Source organism: Lytechinus pictus, chromosome 13 (genome assembly GCF_037042905.1).
Source record: "Lytechinus pictus isolate F3 Inbred chromosome 13, Lp3.0, whole genome shotgun sequence".
NCBI classification, from domain to species: domain Eukaryota; kingdom Metazoa; phylum Echinodermata; class Echinoidea; order Temnopleuroida; family Toxopneustidae; genus Lytechinus; species Lytechinus pictus.
The window spans coordinates 21,366,167-21,381,622 of NC_087257.1; the positions used below are offsets into that span (position 1 = coordinate 21,366,167).

The following is a 15,456-nucleotide window of genomic DNA, read 5'->3' on the forward strand; positions in this document are numbered from 1 at the left end:
TTTAATTCAATTCAATTTATTTACTCTCAATAAAAACATGAAAAAACATACATAAGGTACATAAGTAAAACATTGTGACAACATACAAAAAACATATTTATGAGAATGAGGGGCCAACAAAAAAGAGCAGATAGCCTTATTGTAATGTAGATCCTCCCATTGGCAATGCGACAAAGATGTGTGATATCACGTGTAAACAACTTTCCCATTACTTTTGTATATATTTCACTTAAACTGCCTCTTTTATCACATCTATCAGTAGATCATGTATTCTTTCTAATGGAGGGCATGTAATGCAGATTTCAAAGAATACATTATGGATAAAGATTTTATATCACTATAATAAAGGACAAAATGATACATTTTGGGGCTAATTTATATTCCATCACAGGGAAAGTTGTTCACATGTGACATCATCACATTGCCAATGGGAGGATCTCCATAGTTTTAGTGATTGCAATATTCAAATGCTGATAACTTTCTCATTACTTGTCTGATTTTTCTCAAACTTTATTTGATCTTATTCTTTGATTTTTCTCTTTCCACTCACACAAGCCCACTTGTTCCAAAGGTTTCTTTCCCCTTCAAGATGCTGCAGAGATTTTTGGTAAGTTCCCTTGTCAACTTTTTGAGTCATTAAAATTATATACATTATGTCAAGACAGTCAAGTTACCATCATGATGACATATCAATTTTTAGAAGTCAACTTGGCAAGACATGTCATGCCATGCTATAACTTACACATTTAACAAGAAAAATCTTCTTGCCATCTCAAGTAGAAACTCACTTTAAGCCAACCGTACTAGAATTAATAATTTTGGCAGTCTGGGGATCATATTCTTGGCAAATAGTGCTGTTGGACAAACTTAAATAAAATTTGAATGCAACAGAAACTTTTTAACACCACATGGAAAATATTGCTATATCTATTCTAGAGCTGTACATGAAAAAAAAAATTTCAAATTCAAAATAGCATGTCATTTGGCAAAGCAAATCAGTTTATGTCATGCCATGCGATAAGAAGTTGCCTTGGTCATAGAACATGTTGATAAAATAATTTCTAAATAATACAGAATATAAGCTGACCAGTGTAAATCTTTAATACAGTGTGACATGATGAAAGCTACAGACGCAAACCGATGGATCAATGTAGTATTGGCTTAGTACAAACATCTGAGCTGTTGCAAAGTTACATACACTGTACATGTACTTGTATAATTATAGCATACTGTACTTGCTTTATATACAGCACTTTTATTATAACTTTATGAATGCAGCGTAATTTTACTGGCGTTAGCAGAGCAGCTGTTACCACTTTTCAAGGAACAAAGTCCTACACCATATTGGTCGGGTGAAGCGCAATATGGATAAATTTCTTTCCGAGGCCTGGAGTAGGCTCTGAACCTATGACCCACCAATTAAGAGACAGGAGTCAGAACCCCTACACCATGAAGTCTCCCTGTATATGCTCATCTGATGTGTTCTAGCCTAGCCTGCTTTCCATAGCATGTCTACAACTTTCACAATGTCACACTACCTTAAAGAATTCACCCAGACGACCTCTATCAAATTGGCAACTCTATTACTAAATCAATAAAACGTCTTCATAAAGTACTTCTACATATCAAAATCCAGCATGGATACCTTTCATTTCATAGATAAAAATATTTACACTTTATATATAATAGCTCCATATTTTCAACTGCTCTATAATTCAAATCGATCTCAGTATACAGGTCGTTGTTTTCATAATTTTGTAGATTTCTCTGTCTTCTCATTCACACACTATGAAAATAGTTATCTTAAGGGTTCCAGACTCTAATAATCATGTAAATGTAAATTCATTAAACTCAGAATATTACACAAAATGCAATATGAAAAAGCACTTAAAGTTGCTATAAATTATTATGATTTTATGACGCAAAGCTTTATTACTTTATGAAGACCTCGGCTCAAAAGGTTTTAAATCATTCACCATTACTTGAAGAGAAAACCCAACAGTTTTCATTCAGGCATATGGAAGAGTATGATTCAAATTCGAATGGTTGTTCTCCAATGCAAGTTGAAACTTCTGATCATAGACAGGTTCTTACAAATATGTATTAGTCTACTATCAATAACTTAAATTTCATATACTGTACTGTCTCATCTCGTTTATCAGGCTTTCATTTATCTGGACAACTCTCCTAACCAGCCAAGTCTCCCTGCCAAGATTACCTACATCTAAGGACCAAAAATATTAGAAAGTAATCTTCCATTTCATTTTATTAATTTTCATCTTTTGGTGTCCAATTTGACACTCTCATTTTCGGCCATTTCACCCACACGGATGGGAGCCGGTCCCAAAGCGGCGAAATTAACAATGTGGACCTGAACATGGATGTAGTTCTTTGAGGGGGGAGCCAAGGTCTTCATATTTCTTCCACGAGGACAAACGAGTTTGGGTGGTCCTTTTAAGGACCTACATATGGCCACATAAGAATACACGGTGTACCGTGAAACCAGTACACTCTTACTTCTTCACCATGGATACCTTTCAGAAGTTATGTCAAAGAGATTGATTTTAAAAACTAATGTATTTGAATATAGTCCAATTCATATGGGTGGCAACTACATATGTAAGTAAACAATTAACACTAATTCTTGATCTATTCATCCCGTTACAACTACTTCCATCCTGTTCCATCTACCTTCATCCTGTTCAATCCAGTTTCATCCAGATTCATCCAGATTCCCCTAGTCATATGCTATGGTCACACTAACAAAATGTATTCCACTTTTTCCTATTACATAGCATTGGTCAGCTTTGAGTCAGTTTTGGTGTTGTCTTGGGCATCAATTCCTTCTACAGTCCAGTATTAATGACTCATCTGGATTTTCCAAGGAAGGGTAAAGTCAGACAAAAATGACTAGAAGACTGATCAAATTGTTTACGAAAAGCCCTATCGAAAAGGGAGCCGCAACCGACTACAGATTGCTGGATCCACTTTCGCGTATACAAGATGTCATGTTGAAGCAACATTTTGAGAGTAATATGCATCTACCTGCAGATTTTGTGATTTCTCCATCTCTGGACTCGTTTAAAAACAAACTCCAATTTGACTGCTTCAGTAATCATCATGTCAACACTGGAATCCTGCTTACCAAGGATTCAGAAACAGAAAATCCATGAGTTGGGTTCATCATTGGCTGCACTGTCTACACGCATCACATGTATGTGTCTTTAATGGGCAAGGGAAGTTTGTTGGAGGGGGGTGGGATGATCATCGTTTACGTCGACAGAGTCTCTTATGCTCTTGGTGCCAGTGGACCTGTTGGCAGCTAATGCTACAGTAGGATGTGTTCCAGCAGCAATGGTACATGGCTTCTTTCTCGCAGTTTATACACTGAAAAACAGAAAAGAAATCAGAGTACCAGATGATCATAAATTCAGTAATCCTGGGCCCTGTCTTACAAAGAGTTACGATTGATCCGATCAATCGTAACTCTATGGAAATCCATCAGTGTCATTATTTTTTCTACAGAAAATTGCAAAATGTCCTTTTTAAACAAAGGGGAACACACCAAATTGTCAAGAAATCAATGAATTTATGGATATACATTCATATCTAGAATTTTTTTTGAAAAAACATGCATTTTATGTTGACTTTGCTGGCTTTCCATAGTTGCGATTGATCGGATCAATAGCAACTCTTTGTAAGACAGGCCCCAGATAGTTGCTATTAGTTGTAGAGAAAATGCACTTTTTGTGAGCATAACGGACATGACATTGCGTGTCATGAAGTCCATCACATTAATTTTCTCGACAACTGTTCAATGAATATCTGTTAAATTAATTAGGAATGGAAATGAACGTTAAATGTTTCTGATAATCTCAGCAACTGTTTAAATACTGTCAATTTTAAAGAGATGCTTGAAACAGTCTATAATATCGTGTACGTTACTTGGAGTCACCCATCTACTTTTAATCAATCTCAAAGTATTGTAGGCAACTCAGCACAGATGCTAAGAGGAGCATATCTATTTAAGTTATTGTTTCGATAAAATGCCATAGAAATTGTACATGGACATGAAGGCAACGGCTGAAAGATGGGTTAGAAACATTTGTCATGAATTCTGGCATTTTATTTCAATGACCATGTACAGATCATGCTTCACAAAGCGTGACTAAAAGTCATACTTCAGTACCAACATACACATGATATTAATTGCATAACTTTACTGATGATTACGTGGTGGTAGCACGCACCCTCCGAACATATCCGAACCAATGGAGCCACACATTAGATACCAAACACAACTGGGAATCTAAGTGTGATTTCTCAACAGACTTCTTGGTGAAAGACCCCAATTGCAGAAAAAGGTACAATCAAACGCAACTTTAAAAATCGTACGCAACTTGATTTTGAGCCAATCATTCGCCCGTATTAAGGATTTGCAGTTGTTTTGTTTTTTTACTTGCGCTGAAACACAACTCTCCCTGCAACGAGGTCCTGGCCCCGTCTTACAAAGAGTTACGATTGATCCAATCAATCGTAACTCTATGGAAATCCATCAGTGTCATTATTTTTTCTACAGGAAATGTGCAAAATGTCCTTTGTAAACAAAGGAGAATACACCGAACTGTCAAAAAAATCAATGAATTTCTGGATATACATTCATGTCTCGAAAAAATTTGAGCAAACATGCATTTTATATGTTGACTTTGCTGGCTTTCCATAGTTGCGATTGATTGGATCAATCACAAATCTTTGTAAGATGGGCCCCTGATCATACACTTCCTATCTACTCACCCATTGTTTCTTCTTTGTTTGAGATATTTCATCAGAGAGCTTTTGGACTTGCTCGTTGTGCTCTTTCTTGCATCTTTGTTCAGTCTCTGTCTTTACTCTTTGAACTTCAGCAGCGAGTTTATCCTTTGCTTCTTTCAAGATCTTTTCCTTCTCTGCCTGCCATTCTTGCTTGGCCTACAGTAAATAATACATTGAAGGTCAAGGTCAAAGGTCACATTTCAAATATGATTACATCTCATGAAAAATTAAAGATTAAAATCCATATTTTATTGTTCGAAATGAAAAGTGAAAACAGAAATAATTGTAAGATTCTATTTGCCCAATTGATCGTGGGCCCGGCAGCTGCTGTGCAGCGCCAGATCGCATAGCTCTATCCCTTGAATTGTTGAATGCCAAACAGGGTAGCAGCAACTCTTATCTTTTAATGTCTTTTGGTCAAACGCGGCCGGGCTTAAACTCCCGACCTCCCGATTGTGAGAAAGACGCTCTACCAAATGAGCCAACACATCGGTTATATCAGAGTACTTAGGAGGCTGAAAACAAGACATGATACTCTCTCAATACAATCAATTGGAATGTTAGTTTTTTTCTTCATGTATTCATCTTTGACCTTTTGATTTCAATGTCACAGATCAGGGATTTGTTTGGGTTGTGTGATGTTTCTTACCTTCCATATTTCTTTCTGCATTATTCAGTGATTTAACAAATTTGTTTTGCCTGATATAGGTTCATCCTTCTTGCTACTTAGTGTGATTTGTAAAATAAATTTTGCTGGGCTCCATACACTACTTTACATTTTTCAAAGAGCAAATTGAAAATAAGTTTCTTAAAACAGTTCCCAAGAGTACACACTAACAAAAACTAGAAATTTTTTACCTTATCTAATACTTCTTTGACAGCCTTGTCCAGCTTCTTCTTATAATCAGCCTCTAGCCTTGATCGAAGAGCTGGCGTTGTCGTCTTGGAATTATCTTCAAGTCTGCTCTGGGATGTCCTTGAGTTTGGAGATGTTCTTGAGTTTGGAGATGTCCTTGAGTTCGAAGATGTCCTTGAGTTCGGAGATGTCCTTGAGTTGGGTGATGTCGTCTCACTTGTACCTTCCTCCTCAAGAGGCGGTGGTGGGGTGTCATCTAGGGGACTGTCTTCTATCGGTTCTTCATCATTGTCCTCCGGGACTGCATCCATCGGCTCAGGATCTGGCACCGTTTCCGTTTCAGTTTCGGTCTGATTGGAGGAGGACAGCCAGATGGAATTAAAGTATAGACAGCTTAGGATGTGGTTAGGAAATACTCCACCATCATGGATATTGGTTTAATTTGTTCACCCTAACGAATGTTTTCTATATTTTCACAGCAGCATTTTCTCTCTCACACCTTTTTTTTTCTCCCACTCCCTCCTCTGCCTGCATACGTTTGTCTTTGTATTTCCCTAGTTACCTCCTTTCTTCCCTCTATCTCTCCATTAGTCTTTGATTTTCACAATCCGGGCATGTTGCATGGAAGTTACTATACTGGTAACTTCCTATCTATTCATAATTACAGATCTGTCAACTTTCTACAACCAAAAAAAGTATTCTTAGAAGGAAAAAAAAAGAGTATTTTAGAAAATTTATCTCAACATAACAATCGCCAGCCTGTTGTAGTGAGATCGGTGAAAATATGTGAAATGAATCTACTCGAAAACTTGATAATTCACCATTTTAAACATGTGCTCGTAGGCAAGAATTTACTTGTTCTTTTCATGCAACAAATTACTGGCCCGACAGTGATTTTTACCGGTCTGGGAATGTCAAACTGGAACTAGTGTCGCATGGTATGTATAATTACATTCTCCATGATCAGAATTTCTTTAAAAAGTAACAAATCATACAAAAAAGTATTGGCGTATTCATAGAAAAAAAAGGAACAAATACTCTAAAAAGGGAATGGTTGGAATGTCTGTAATTCTCATACAATCCTTGATTTTGATTGGCTGGTGGGAATGTCAACAATGGTAGTTACAATTGGGGGGCAAAGTTATCAAAAAAGTTTCTCTCAGAACTGCAAAAAGGCAGTGCTTAGATCCAGTTTATTTCTCAAAACATTCATTTATCCAATGTTCCTTCCTTGATTGTTCTCATCACCCTATCCCCTTCCCATTTCTTCTCTCTCCCAAGAAAACCATAGCAGGGGGCCTTTTCAAAAAGAGTTAAAAATGTTGAAACTTTGGCCGTGTTTATGCTTCCACTTTTCAGGCCAGAATCAGCGTTTCCAAACGTGATTAGTCCAAAACACGGTTGCCTCCATGCTTACTTTCATTTAAACGCTGTTTCAAAACACCGATCATAAACTCACAAAAAGGTGCGTTTGTAAACGTCGTTTGACCAGAATCAGGCTTTCTGGGGAAGTATAAACAGAACCACGATCGTAAACGTGTTTAAATGACGTCATTTGGTACATGCCTCCGGTGAGATGAAAATCCGCGGGCAAATACAGTCGCATTGCTCCATGGTCGCATGTTACCTCCACGGAATTACCTCTCATCTCCCTTGTTTTGCATTAGTACTATTACTAGTATTACTCTTCCAATTTTTCATCACGATGAACGTTAATGGATTTACACCAAAAAATAACCTGGAACATGAGTTATAATGAGGAGACATCGCAAGATAACCCAGTAGCATAAACAAATAGATATTTAATTATTTTGTATACTTAATATTCTTTTTGTTTTTTACTATTATCCTCACCATGGTGGAAATTATATGGCTATATCAAGAAGCTCCATGCAATGACTAAAATATCGGAAATTGTTCGATGTTTATATAACAGTCGACGTACCTTCCCCATAACAACACTCGGAAGAAAAAACTTTCGAAAAAGGGCGCGCCCAATTTGACCTCGCTTTCCTGCTCAACGAAAATTACGATGCGAAGCCAGCTGGAGATCGTGATTTCGCCTCTGAAAAGTTAAGCATAAACAGCACTCCCAGAACCACGTTTACGATCGGCGTTTTGGATCGACGTTTGAAAAAGCTGATTCTGTCCTCGCAATGGAAGCATAAACACACCCTTTGACAATAAATACCATGGTAACATGGCTCTGCAGCCAATAAAAATCAAGAACTACATATCAGTTAACAAAGTTACCATAATTGTATAGTCTTCTAAAATTGGTCCCTGGAGGAAATACTTACTTTTGAAGCAGTATTTGGTCCTGCTGATGATGATGAACCTTCCTCTGCATTGAGTTTCTTGTTAACAGGCTCGTCTATTTCAGGTGGCGATGTCTGGCTGGTGCTCACGCTATGGTCCTGTTCAATAGAAAAAGATCAGACAATATATATTTTTAAAAAGTACAAGATGGGAGAGATACTCTCATTTATTACTTTTAATATTAAAATACAACTAAAAAAATAACATATTTGCAATATAAGACATTCAAAATCATTCATAGTACTTGCAAAATGAATACATAGTATTAAAAGAGAATTGTCCCCCAAATATGTCAGAAAAGCTTGAAAAGAGAGATCATCTTTTCTTGTCATCAAGGAAATCCTTTCAATGCTACATAACAGGCAGGACACGCCACCAGCTCTCCCACACAGTGTGAACAGCATTTTGCATGTATGATTCATGAATGGAAATCTCATGGGCCCGTATTCTGAAGTCGGGTTTAACTTAGACCATGGTCTAACTCTGTGCTGAAATTATGAGAAGCCAAACATTTCAAAATTTTGTCTACAGTGAATGCTTCTCATGTTTACTGTGCTCTTTACTAATTTTTTAATGGTGAAGACAACTATCATACTTATCCTTCCCAGGCAATTCATAATGTTTTGGGAGTCAAACGAGCTGATACATTGAACCTCTACTGTTATAGATTTATGCAACAACTGGCTTTCCATAGTTAAACCACAACCTAAAACCAGAGTTTAAATTAAACCCGATTTCAGAATACAGGCCATTGGTTCTACACTTGGGATTCTATTTTCTTATTTTTAATTTTTTTTTTTTTTTTTTACATGTATTTTATTCTTTTTTTTTTTTTTGGGGGGGGGGGGGACAACGACTTTGTACAAGACTCAATGGCCCATATTCCAGTTTAACTTTGTTTCAACTGTGAAAAGCCAAATGTGAGGAAATTCTTTTACATAAATTTGATATGTGATTTATCAGTACTTATGATGTAACTGTCTGGCAAATCATAACTGCACTGTTTTTTTATACTCGGCATTGAAACATTGTTAGGGAATGCAGTCAATACAATGTAAGCAAGCTCATTGACAAGCTTTGCTTTAGAACAGAGTTAAACCATACATGTAGCTTAAGTTTTAATACAATTCAGAATATGGACCTAGCATTTTTTTTTTCTTAATTTATTTTGGGAATTACTTTACATAACCTACTGCCTAAATATGAATGAGGATTTTCCCGCGCTCTTTTGAGCATTTTTGGGGCAAAATCGCCCCGAGCCCCATGTAATTTTATCCCCAATATGAGCTATTGTTTAATATATTATATTACCCGCATTTCTGTACAGATTTTGTTCCAATAAGCATCGTATGACTGACAATCATAATTTAGCAATGATGGTATAATTATATTCAGTAATTTTCATTCCATCCGACAAAATATTTGAGCACCAACTTTACCCCGCTAAACATCTTTTTTTATAATCATCAGTTAAATTTTCATTAACACATTGCAGAGGGCGATACAACCTCAATACTATTGAGGTTGTATCACCCTCTGCACTGTGTTAATAGGTACATGTAAGCACTACAAAATATATAAGAAATTAGAAATGTTGTTTTATATCAGAATCAACTTGTGATCTCAAGTATTTAAAAAAATATTTACCATCAGCTCAAAAGAATGGCCATACAATCTATTATCACATCCAAGTTCTCTCATGAATCACAATAATGTTTATATAAATCTCTGTTCAATAAAAAATAATCGAGCCAGCACTGAATGAGCGGTGTGTTTTATCTCCGTGACATAAATTGTCTGCTATTATTATTCATGCTGCGCCAAATGTCAATTGATTCAAATTCAGATTCATTCTACTGTTAAACAAAATTATCACGCCTTTTAATACTGTTTGTTGAACCATGGGAAAGCAAAACCCCATTCACTTGCCCATATTACTTCATCTTTTAAAGAGCTGTGATTTTCTTGTAACATAACAATATCCATCTTCATACATCTAACCCAATTAAAAAAACTTTGTCTTTTAGATCTGCAAACCTCTTACATTCAGAGACATCATGCATGTATTTATCATAATATCATTCTCCATTCTGACCATCACAGGAGAAATCTGATTCATCACATATCCAATAATGTAATAGTCTGCTATGCAGACTCTGAATGGCTCGTGAGGTGGCATCTCACGTGCTGCTGCTGATTTTCGAAGCAAACCAGCCTGAAAGGGAGAGCGAAGCGACCAACAATCAGCAGCCACAGTTGATCTAGTCTGCTACTGTATGCAGACTTCTTGAACCAGCTGTGATACACACTGCAGATGTGGGTCTACATTTAGACTAATGATGTAACACCAAGCTATACAAACATAAAACACAATACTCTTCAACTACAAAAAATAAACACATGAAAATAAATGTAGACCCTGGCCTATAATTGTTCACATCCAAAAAGCTACCTTCGTGATATATGTTTCAGCACGTCAGCAACAATTCTCAAACTGATCCTCACTTCCTTTAGGGATACCCCAAAACACCAAATTGTTTCTTTTGGAACGATTTCCTAGGTCATCACATCTCCTTTCAACAGCTCCCCTTGCAACTATGGTTTCTTGCTCCTGACTACATTTCTCTTTAAGATCCTTTACTTTTTTTAAAACAAGCTCTACACTATGTTGTACTGTATCGATTTTCCCCTTACTCACACTGCATTCTGCTTCCAGGTGACAGAATTTAGCTTCCATTTTATCTATACGACCAATGACTCCTTCCAGCATCATCATTATTCCATCCAACTTCTCATGTACCCAACCCTGCTTCCCCTCCTCATCTGTACCATAGGTGAGATAATTTTCTCTGCCGTTGCCCTCTCCTTTTTCCGTAGCATGTACTTCGATCCCATCTATTAAGTTTCCCTGAATTCTGTTTGATTTACGTTTAGCACAAGAGTCTGCAAGGTTCTTACGTGAACCTGGCTTTAATACAAAGTATTTATTCATTTTGCAGAATATTACAGATCAGTGGGTTTAGAATAGTCAAAATATTGATTTTACCCTGAAAACCGATGATGTGGATCTACTTAACCTGACACATGCGCATTAATCTGGCATGTGCTACATGTAAATTTAATGAGGACATTTATTCATAAACTTGCTACGATTACAAAATCAAACATGTACTGACTGATTCATCATAACATGAACAAATAATCTAAGATAAAAGAATCATTCATAAACTAAAGACATAGTTAAAGTACACAATGTATGTACAAGAAAAAAGCATGATAGGGATTTTAGCCTCAAAGTCAAACTATTAAATCTCCTTGAAAAAAGAGCAAATTCATGCACATGTACAGTGCAAATTATACACCTTCCAGTGAAATGTCAGTCATACATGTATTTTACAAATTTGTCAAACAAATGTTTATCTGGAAATACATGTACTTCTTTATAAATATTTGAGGAAAGAAGCCTAGTTATCTAAAATCAAATCAAATAATTGATTGTATAGTTGCCCTTTAATGTATTGTACACCCCTAGAGAGTCACAAGAGTGAACTATGCCCAGATCTCAAGATCGCAAGGGGCTATTTACCAGCCCAGAAAATCAGTCAATATTTGTATTTTACTGAGTGAGGCATACATAAAAATTTGGTCCTTTAGTGTTGTGTTCAGTCTGCATTGTCTAGTCACCCTTATTTTCGTTTGCATGTACATCTCATAGAATCTAGCAACTTTTCTGCCCAAGTTCAAAAGGGATGGCCCATTTTGGTATTGTACAATAGGATGTGAGAGGACAATTTTAAAGCTTGCATTATGAGTGAAACCACTCATCACATATTTGGGGGGCTACTTTACCACTTTCCAGGTAACTAATACCTCTAAAATATCTCAAACAAGAACATTGATATCCTAGAATCATGTTACAAGAAGAATATTGCTTGATAACCTAACTTCATTTTTAAACAAAATATTTAATAATCAAAAAAGCTTTTCATTTTTAAGAATTATTCAGTTGCAAAACAAATGGGAAAGAGCTACACATAGAGACTATACCTATCCCCTCCCCTTTCGACACACATATACCTCTGAGGTTGAAACAGCTAGAAAAGGTAATATCACTTTAATGTTTTCCATTAAAACAAGAGTGGTGCTAAGGCGAGCACATAATACGCCCGCCTGTAACATGGAAAATGGAGTTATGGGTCAAGCAAGAAAAGTGGAAGGTGTCAACTTCACCTATGACCTTCTGACCTCAAAATCAATTGAATTCCTGGGATCTATGCTAGTATCATACACACTAAATTATATGAGCCTAGGTTAAGTTAGACTAAAGTTATTGCGTTTACGAGGACTGCAGAAGGGTAAGATGAAAACATGTCACTGTGACCTTGACCTTTGGACCCCAAAATTAATAGGCTTCCTTGGATCCATAAAGTATCATACACACCAAATTATATGAGCCTACATGTAGGTTAAGTCAAACTGAAGTTATCGCGTTTACAAGGAAAAGTTAACGGACGGACAAGACAGACGGACAGACAGACGGACGGACACCGAGAGTGATACCATAATACGTCCCGTCTAGACGGGTGTGTAAAAAAGAAAAATGGTACATGTACCAGGAGCTAATGTAACAAGATCTAGCAAGACCATTTCAAGCACCAATAAAGGACATATGGATGCAAAATTTGTGCAGTCAGCGACCACCATTGACCAGTCTACCATTGGCATATAAATGATAATACTCCAGCATTCAACAATTGACCAATTGACATCATCAGCATCATCATCATCATCACATTTATTATCATCATCCTTCCCCATCGTCATCATTATCATCATCACCATCATCGTCATCACTATCAATCATCTCAATCATTATCATCATCATCCTTCCTCATAGTCGTCATTATCATCACCACCATCATCATCATCACCATCATCATCATCACTATCAATCATCACAATCATTATCATCATCATCCTTCCTCATAGTCATCATTATCATCACCACCATCATCACAATCATTATCACAATCATCATCACCACCACCACCATCATCAGTTCATCATCATTATCATCATCATCATCACAATCATTACCATCATCATCTTTCCTCATCATTGTCATCACCATATTCAGCACCAACATGACTACCACCACAACCACCACCATCCCATCTTCTTCAGCATCCTCATCACTACAATCCTAATCATCCAGGTCACCATCCTGTTACATAACATACCTGCCCTGCATCCGTTGAGGAGCTTGCCCTGACAACATGCCTTGCCTCACACTGCGCATCCTCATCATCCTCCTCCTCCACAATGCTACTATCCTCCTCATCACCATCATCATCCTGGGAACCTGCCCCCTCCTTCTTCAGCTTTCTCTTCCGTCCCGACGTTGAAGAGGTCCTTTCTTTAGCTCTGCTCGCCGCTCTCTCTTGATATTCGGCCAGGTTGGCCATGTAGGTATCCATCTCTTTCACAGCGGAACGCCAGCCTGTAGAGGGCTTGTGTCTCAGTTTGTTGCGTTCTACGGTAATGTCACGCAGATGGCAAAGATCGATCCACGCTCTGCAAATTGCAAACGATAAATATATATTTCAATAGCGATAGAAGTTAGGAATAATCAAGATTTGAGAAAAGAAAAAAGGAGACAATATGGATCTGTACGAGATAGAGATACAACCGATTGCAAGACGATCTAATGTTTCAACCAGCCATATCATGTTTTTCCCCCTTTTCTCTATATCATTTAAACTATCAAATTTCTCTCTTTTTAATTTATCCCTTTTCACATTAATCATGTCATTGTCAATGTTTCATTCCCATTTAATGAATGTAATCATTACATACTAAGCCTTTGAGCTTCAAAATGGTCCCACACTATTTCAGTGCATATATCAATAGTTTGATGCAGATATTTCAAAATAGAGATAACAATAACAATAACTGGATTTATATAGCACTTTTCCCAGAGGATACAAAGCGCTGTTGATGGCATAAGTTTAAGGTTTATAGTATATAAGTGTGTTTTCAGATGTTTCTTAAAGAGGTCAAGAGGAGAGGTTTCGAAGAGATGGAGGAAGTTTGTTTCAAAGACGGAGGGCAAGAGATTGAAACTGGCCTGTTTTCTGGATTTTGGAATGACATAGGAAGGAGCAGCTGCAGAACGAAGAGAGTATGTAGATCTTTGTTGCTGAAATAATGAAGAAATGTAATAAGGAAGTGTGGTTGACAGAGATTTATAGGAGTTGCGTTTGATCATAATTCCTTCTCCAATGGGCCCATATATGAATACCACACAAAATGATGATGAGCTTTGTCGCATCAATCTGTACAGGTTTGTTAAGTGTTACCTTTCATGCCGCGATCCAAAGAATCTAACATCTGCGTTTGTGTCTGCTTTCTGTAGTACTTTAGCAGGCCAGAATCCAAAGCCCGTCATCTGGGCCCAGACAAGCTCATGAGGAGGATTCTGTTTCAAATCCATTCAGAGAGATTGAAAAAAAAAATACAAATTGTACATAAAAGTTTCCAGTTGTGAAAGTTATTATTTATCATTCTACCATGTGAGTAAAAAAAAAAACTTGACACCTCACAAATCCATAATTTAAGGAAAAGATATGCCATGAACACATAATTATTATATATGGCCTGAAAGAATATGTTCTCCCAAATAATTTGATATCATATTTATGTGGTACGTGTTAACGCTTGGATGACCACGAGGGATTCTTTGCAGTGATGTAAATTTTGATTTGTGCCTAATTACGGCATAAATGCAATGAATGAATCCAGATGTCAATGTCATAATCCTGTAAGGATTGCATTAAAATCCATTTCAACACACCTTTTCAGTAACTTACATTATAATTAGCACATTTTAGTATCAATTCTAAAGTTAATTACATTAAAAAGTGATTTGCAAATATGTTTACTAACTCACATAGGATTTTGACATCAATGACATCTGGATTCATCATTGCAGTCTTGCCTTACTTTGGTGCAAGTCAAAATTTACATCACTGCAAAAAATACCTACCAATTATCCAAGTGTGAAGACTTATAACAAAAATATGGTATCAAATTATTCGGGAGAAGATACTCTTTACAGACAAATATAACAATTAAGCATTTATGACGTATTTTTCCTTAAAATGGGGATTTGTGAGGGGTCAAGTTTTTTTTTTACTGACTCGGTAGAGGGTACATACATGTATTGGTACACGATCAACATCATGCACTGCCAGAAGCCCATGCGCTTAAAGAAAGTCTAGATAATTAATACATTTTAATTTCTAAAAATAAGGATAAATTTCCAATGATAGTTTTCCTATGATGTATTGATGCCAAAATCCAAGCAAACGATTGTAACTCCAATATGCTTTATACATTATCCCAGTTGAAGTCGAACCCACAAAGGGTTCTTTGGTAATTGCGAGAAAGAGACATTTAAATGACATCAA

General features: G+C 36.6%; 1 protein-coding gene across 3 annotated transcripts in view; it reads right to left on the bottom strand.

The window, feature by feature from the left end:
* Positions 1-15,456, bottom strand: part of LOC129275295 (zinc finger MYND domain-containing protein 11-like) — a 33,189-nt gene continuing 17,733 nt past the window's right edge. For all 3 annotated transcript variants that reach the window (XM_064108304.1, XM_064108302.1, XM_064108303.1), the window contains 6 exons: positions 14,347-14,465; positions 13,228-13,561; positions 7,969-8,085; positions 5,671-6,018; positions 4,795-4,968; positions 1-3,387 (listed from right to left, as the gene is read on the bottom strand). In XM_064108304.1, coding sequence (XP_063964374.1) covers positions 3,265-3,387; positions 4,795-4,968; positions 5,671-6,018; positions 7,969-8,085; positions 13,228-13,561; positions 14,347-14,465 — 1,215 coding nt within the window. In that variant the 3' untranslated portion in view covers positions 1-3,264. The remainder of the gene's footprint in view (positions 3,388-4,794; positions 4,969-5,670; positions 6,019-7,968; positions 8,086-13,227; positions 13,562-14,346; positions 14,466-15,456) is intronic.